General features: G+C 46.0%; 1 protein-coding gene across 1 annotated transcript in view; it reads right to left on the reverse strand.

Moving 5' to 3' along the window:
* The window catches only part of T265_14474 (hypothetical protein), a gene marked incomplete at both ends in the record, with an annotated part of 56883 nt that overhangs the window by 34799 nt on the left and 15025 nt on the right, over positions 1-7059 (reverse strand). The window contains 2 exons of the mRNA XM_009173804.1: positions 2639-2829; positions 2871-2989. Coding sequence (XP_009172068.1) covers positions 2639-2829; positions 2871-2989 — 310 coding nt within the window. The remainder of the gene's footprint in view (positions 1-2638; positions 2830-2870; positions 2990-7059) is intronic.

The following is a 7059-nucleotide window of genomic DNA, read 5'->3' on the forward strand; positions in this document are numbered from 1 at the left end:
GAGTGCCTCGCCCTGAAGTGCAAGTGGCGTGTTTAGTGACTGCGTGTCCAGGAGCGCGATCTTACACCATATGGGTGCGGGGTGCATATCGTAGCACGAGATGGATTTGTTTAGTACAGTCAAAAACACCTGCGCCTTCTCCTCCTCTGCGAACACGAGGACAATGTCGTCTGCATATTCCAGATCGAAAAGATCTACGTCACGCCGAAGTATTGAAAACCTTCAAGCACTCGTCTCATTATCTCACCGATCACGAAATTAAATAAGGATGAAGAGAGTCGGCACTCCTGACGTACACCACTTTGTGTACGGAGGCTTTTGGAGTGCTGTCCGTATACTTTCACACGTCCAGAAGTCTGAGAATACGAAGAACGTATTTTGTTCACAAACATCCGGAACATTACTTGATGGACACACGTGTCAAGGAGAGCAGACCGGTCAACCGATTCGAATGCGTCTTGGAAATCCAGGAATACTGAAATAGTGGGTTATATGTATGGTGTTGTTCTAGCGCCTGACGGAGTGTGAAGATTTAGTCAAGGCAACCCCAGCCAGACCGGAACCCCTCTTGCTCCTCTCGAGTCATTGTTTGACGAGCCACTATAAGGTAACGAAACACAAGTGACGCCAGCAGTCCCGTTACAACCGGGGTGAAGCTCACCCCCTATTGTTACCACGCTCAACACGAGCTGAAAATTAGCACTATCACCGACACTGAAGCTCCCCCCTATTGTTACCACGCTCAACATGAGCTGAAAATTAGCACTATCACCGACACTCCCTAGTTATCTGAGACGGTCTACTTTCCCAAGTGCAGGCAAGCAAACCAAATAACCCCTGACTGAGGACCTCATTTCCACCTTTGAAAAATGCGGGTGGGTCATCCGGACCCTGAGCTCGGTGGCGCTTGTGAGGATGTATGCAGCTACAAACTCCCGAGGCCGTAGGATAGTCACAAAGAGATTGGAATTTACCGTGGTGTGGCGGTTTGTGCACCTCGGCCACCCATTGGGCCATACTAGGGGGGTGTCCCCGCGACACTCACAGAGTCTCTCATAGCAGGTTGGTCAATGGTTAGAGGTCTGACAAACACAGTCTTCTGGTTCTCCAGGTCCGGGGTTCGAACATGTGTGGCGACATATTCCGTAAAAATGGTAATGTACTTGCATTTCCAGCGGAAAACCGCAGGGTTTCAAGCCTGTGGTTTCAAGACCTTGAATGAGGATCCTAATCGTCCTCCTATCTAGGTGTTGGCCTCCTGGAGGTATCCCAGCCACGTACAATCATGAACCGCACACACAGAAAAACTCATGGCACGTTGCCAACGCGTGGTGCTATCAGCCGGGTCCGCCTTACTTGCTGAATACAGCAACCCCAGTAATAACTCTGTCGTCACAGGCCCACCACTTACGACTGATGACTCTGTTCGTCCTGATAATAACTCTGTCGTTACAGGCCCAGCACTTACGACTGATGACTCTGTTCGTCCTGCATCAGCTTTGCAAGCAACATCTGTGCGTTATCAGGCGCCGACATCCCTAGGCATCAAGAAATCAATCTTCAAGCCTCGAATCCCAGTTAATCAGGCCGCCCTCGATGTCTGCACTCTGAAGCAAGCAGGTCAAAAGCTGCTCTTGCTCACACACTGAACTCGCTTGGCATTGATGTGTGTTGTGTATCACAACTAAGAATTCAAGATGCAAGCACGGTGGTCGGACTAACCTCCCCACCACTCTCTAATCAATTCCGGCTACTCAACTCTGGTGATCCAGAGGCTCCCTCGGCAGGAGATGCAGCGGTTGGTATTGTCCTAAGTCACCAGGCGGAAAGATCCTTGCTTGAGTGAATACTCGTTGACAGCTGCCTCTGTGAGATTCGTCTGGCAACATCTGTGAAGGATTCTCACAAAGGGAAAGTTGGTCGCTGTTTGTCACGTCTGCCTACAACCCAAATGACTGCCAATCTGACACCATCAAAGACAATTTTTATGACACTACGAATTCCCTGTTGTGGCGAGCTAAAATCTCAGATATCATTGTGGTTGCAGTGGTTCTGAATGCAGGCTTAGCACATCTGAGACTCAAGTAAAAAACATTTTGGTGACCATTGTCTGCTATGATAGTGGGTGTGCCGAATAGGACTTCGGACACCAAGGAGCTAAAGTGGGGGTGAGAACGAAAATCAGTTCTACTCTTCTACATTCTAAGGAAATCACGTTCTTCAGTCTAACCCGATGAAGTGATTGATGTGAGTCAGTCAGCAATTTAATCCGTGCGAGATGTAGGGTTTGTATGAATAACTAGCTGGATATCTTTGTCCCCACAGAATCGAGACTTGTTACTGAGATAACGCGGCCCAGAAGACCTGTTGATATTATATTCTGCTTTTTTTAGTGCTGGTATCGGTGACGTAAGGTTCGAGAAATGTGAATAATGTACTTCAAAGAAAATGTTCGTTGAGAAAGAAAAACGTCGAATTCTAACGATTCGAACAAGTGGTGGAGCAATTCTACGGTTCCAAAAATTAGCAAGCCATCCATCATCCTGCAATGTTGGGAGGCGATTGATTTGGTTTTCAAAAGCTGATGAATGTGCGGTTCAAAAACGTCAGAAAACGGAATAACGTGAAATTAGCTCACCAGTTGCATCCAGAAAGAACCATCTGAGGAGAAATGAAGATCGTACAAGGCACCGACCACGCTACCATCTGACAACACTATAGTCAACATACCTGATGAAGGAGTGAGAAAGAACACAAAGCTCAATTGCGGAAGTGGAAAGTGAAAATTCAACCAGAAAAGTTTGTTTAAAAATCCCTTCTCAGAAACCACTGAACGTGATGGTAGGAAGACATCTCACCAACGAACTTACATTGTGTAGCATCCAGGTCACAGAACTTGAGGAAAACAGACTTTCTTCCATCTACCCCAGGCATCTTGGATCTTGAGGTTGCATAGGTGTAGTCGATGTACATTGGGGAGATCGAAGATCTGTAGTGTAATGTCAAACAGCAAATGTGTATTGGGCACGAAAATAGTAGCAATGACGAAATCTAAATATCCATCCTAGGTTTCACCAACTGCGACTATTGACAACAGCAACAGACACTTCGAACCGAACTTCCTCGTTCCTCAAACAATGTACCTCAGGGTTCGTCGGGTAGGAGTCTGAAAACCCAACATATGGCAACTGTATGCAACCATGTGCGACTGCTAGGGGGGGGCGATCAACACACTAACATTAGCAAACCGAACGAAATCACAACCCATCGCATGACCGGTACAGAAAACAGCAGAGCTACTGTTTACGGATACTGATGCACACGATAAACGTCAAACAATTGAATACTGCCACATGCTCCGGTGGAACGCGCCCCCGTAGCTTAGTTGGTTAGAGCGCCGTACTTATAATGCGGAGGTCGGGAGTTCGAGCCTCCCCGGGGGCAAGTTTTCTCGTAGCTCCTCCCAGAGTGGGTGTCTGATATCCATGTACTGTTGGGCTGTGGTAGAAATGCAATCTTCACGCCTTCGCCCTGTCGTTTTCGTACGTCAGAGTATATGCCAGAGGTCTTCGGGAGGATTTTATAGGCTCGCCTCGTAGTAAATTACACATTACGACATACTACTCGCAAGTAGCTTAAAAACAGGAAGCTGTGCACTCCTGGCTGAGAGGCGACAGCGCCAAATTATCGGTGTTTGGACGCTGTTTTAGATACTGCCATAGGCCGATGGATCCGGTTAAGGCCGTAATCGTGCTTTCGTTGGTTACCTCATCCCATCAACGAACACGCAGATGAAAGCAAGTTGTGATCGCGTCAGCCGGCAGTTGAAAGCAAGTTGTGATCGCGTCAGCCGGCACGTGGTGACTCAATCGGGTCAACCAAATTGCTTTATACAGCCAGGCGAATCAGTAAAAACATGCCACTGCAGACCCCTTAAATCGGCATGTCTGTTTAGGCACAAACTGTAGCTCCCACTAATCGGGTATCAAAATCAGTCACCCCTTTTCAATCAGGAAGAGCTCAGATATAGCTGTCATAGTAGGATATTTCAATGCAAATCGGGGCCTTTCAGTTCATTGGAGGTATGTTTCGATGGATGCATAGCCTGGAGGCAAAACGTAATGATAACGGTGCGCAGTTTTACAACTTCCCACTGAGATCCAGTTGTTTGGACGTAGTGGGAACAGCCGTGCTACCTGGAGTCACTCTACTGTCGGGAGGCCTTAGAATTAAACTACTCACATAGCCATCAGACAGCGAAGATGTGGTTCCACCCGTCTCTGCCAATCACTCTGATTCAGAGGTACATATTGGCATTTAATCCCCCCAGTTAACCTAAGAAACGAGCTCTCTATCTACTAGTAGAAAAGTTGCAAGTTAAAGAGATGTGCCAAAGCTCACTCAAAAATGCTTTAGAAGCGGTCTCTTCGCAGGACACGGACCGACCAAACATGACGCCGGAAACTTACCAACAGCGTACCCGTAGATCACTGGATCTCAAAACGGTCACTATCACCCTTCGATATGAAGTACGTATCGTGTGACACTGTTAAGTGAATGGTTGTGAGCGGAACTTTTATTCACAACGTTTCGACCACAATGGTTGGTATCCGTCATAAAACAACTAACCCTAACCAAACAACGTTATTAATCGACCGAATCCAGCACTCGTGAGATCGACATTCCTAATCATTGTCTGTTTGGCACAGCCGACCTGCTGAGGGAGATGTCATCAGAATGTGCCTGTCTGATGTGAATAAATCCGAACCCCACAGCAGATGGATGCCACCACACGTCCCGATGTATGGAAATGCTCCGCGTGAGAATGACTATGGGTTCAGTGGAGCATCCTGGTGCATGTGACGACAGGCTTCTCGGATCGGTCAAGAAGACCACTGTGGTTTCCCGGTGGGGGCATGCAGCGCCATCATTGTGTAAGGCTATACCGCCAGTTGGTTACCAGAGACGAGCGGCAGCTTAGATAAGGAGGTTTGTACATGATCGGTAGTGTTCTGTTTTTGTTGAGTTGTTTGCTATAGCCCACCACTCACCGTTGAGGCCAAGAGACCAAGACAGCGACGGCAACTAACCGAACAGTGGTAAGCACAAACAGTCGTTCACGTAATTTTCTGTGTGAAATTTACACGGCATTTTTTCAGTGTTGTCTGGTAAACTCTGCCACCTTGCAATCAACTCTTCCAGAAGCATTACATTTCTTGATGGCAGCTGTGCATATCATTTGTGTTCGCTTCAATTACCTACTGGTTTCCCCCATATACTTTGTATCACAGTCCTCGCTAAGGAACTGCTTGTTCATCCGGAAGTGCGGAGCATTTCCGACGTTCTAGCTGTCCTTCCATGTTACTATTCATTTAGAACAGACCAGGATAACAAGCTAAGACAAGACTGCAGAGATTCGTTCAGAGATCCTTCCACGGTAGGCTCCCGGAAAGGTCCCTAGTACTTGCCTTGCTGCAATCTGCTCAATGACCTTCAGAGGATAATAGTTTTCCCTTGGAACTTATTTGAAACTGTTCGCTACATACAGAGGCACCACCAGGGCGAAACTTGTTTGCCCTATGCACAGGTAATCACACCACAGTCCTCCTCATGTTCATTCGGTATGCCGAATGGGAATTCAAGCGTCGGCTCGTTTGGTTTGAGATCGACGAAAACTTGGAACAGTATCCCGCTAAACTTTAGAAAGCAATGTGGCAAATAAATTGGTTACTGCTTACTTTCAGTCTCGCGTTTAACTCATTTAGCACTACAAAGATAGTCGAGGAATATCAGGGTTCTGTGCTGTTATTTTGGTTGTCCTCAGTTTGACGCAGGATGTAAGCAAAACAAAATACTTATGAGACAAAGGAAAATTCAGAAACCTTTCAGCATACAGGGTGGTTTGGCTGATTCTGAGTTCCAGAACAGTGTTTTTTTTTCTATTTTCATCCCCGCAAAATGGATAATTTACTCTACCATTCCTACGCAACTCGAGCACCGTCGCTCTTCCAAGGGTATTTCAAAACACCAAAGCCTGTTCACATTTGAAAATCCACTTTCTCCAGAGCTAGATAGAAACTGCGTAATGATATCTTCTGTAATGATTGTATCTGCAATACTTGACCATAAGGAAAGCCGTACAGTATCGATTGCGACGGCGCCTAAGGGCTGCTGAGACACGAGGCTACGTCTGGGACGGTTCCGCTCAGATTTCCAACCACTAAATGCGCACGTAAAGTGCAGTTTCTCCTTAAACAAAATAGCCCTGAACAAGTTTTGATGCAATCAATTGGAAAAGGTTTGGAACCGATTGCGAAGTCATCGTTTCAGAAGTTCTTGATAAACAATCGGTAGTTTTTATTTGTTTATCAAGAACTTCTGAAAAGTTTTGATGCACTTTTTCGCGTGTACAAGCGTCCTACGATCAGCTCTATGGAGTGGATGATTGTTGTCGCTATATGAGCTACTAAAGTCACTCTAAAGTGCATTCTTAGAATGGCATTATTATTCGTAGTATTGGCATCAGTGGAACTCAGATCTACGGTGTCGAATGAAAATGCGGCACTATCACCTTCCTCGAACAGTCAAAGCCGTACTTTTAATAAGTTATGTCACATGCATCAAATTTTCCAACCAAACCGATCTCTTCTTGGAAGTAACTCTCTTCTCAGACATTGGTTAGGGGACCAGTGCTGTATCTAATAAACTGTTTGTGACTTTATCAGTATTAGGTAGGTGAGTATACATAATTATCAACCAAACTTTAGAGTAGGCCTCCAGTTTTTTATGCTAGCGAAAACCAATGAGAACAGAAAAGTAGGCTTGAACACAGGCCCCATACAACACTGATTCCGTTCCGCTCACCTAAGGAATAATAAAGTCAGGATACTGATCCTTTCCAATAACACCTAGCAACGATGGTTAGAGGCTGTGATTATTTCAAAGATTTATGAGGTCACTCACAGGCTTCCATCATCATCATCATCAAAGACAGCAACATCAGTGTTGGCACTGATGCTTCACTGCCGTACAACCATAAGGTTCGTCTAGTTATATATA

The sequence above is a fragment of the Opisthorchis viverrini genome (genome assembly GCF_000715545.1).
Source record: "Opisthorchis viverrini unplaced genomic scaffold opera_v5_199, whole genome shotgun sequence".
In the NCBI taxonomy this organism is placed as follows: Eukaryota; Metazoa; Platyhelminthes; class Trematoda; order Opisthorchiida; family Opisthorchiidae; genus Opisthorchis; species Opisthorchis viverrini.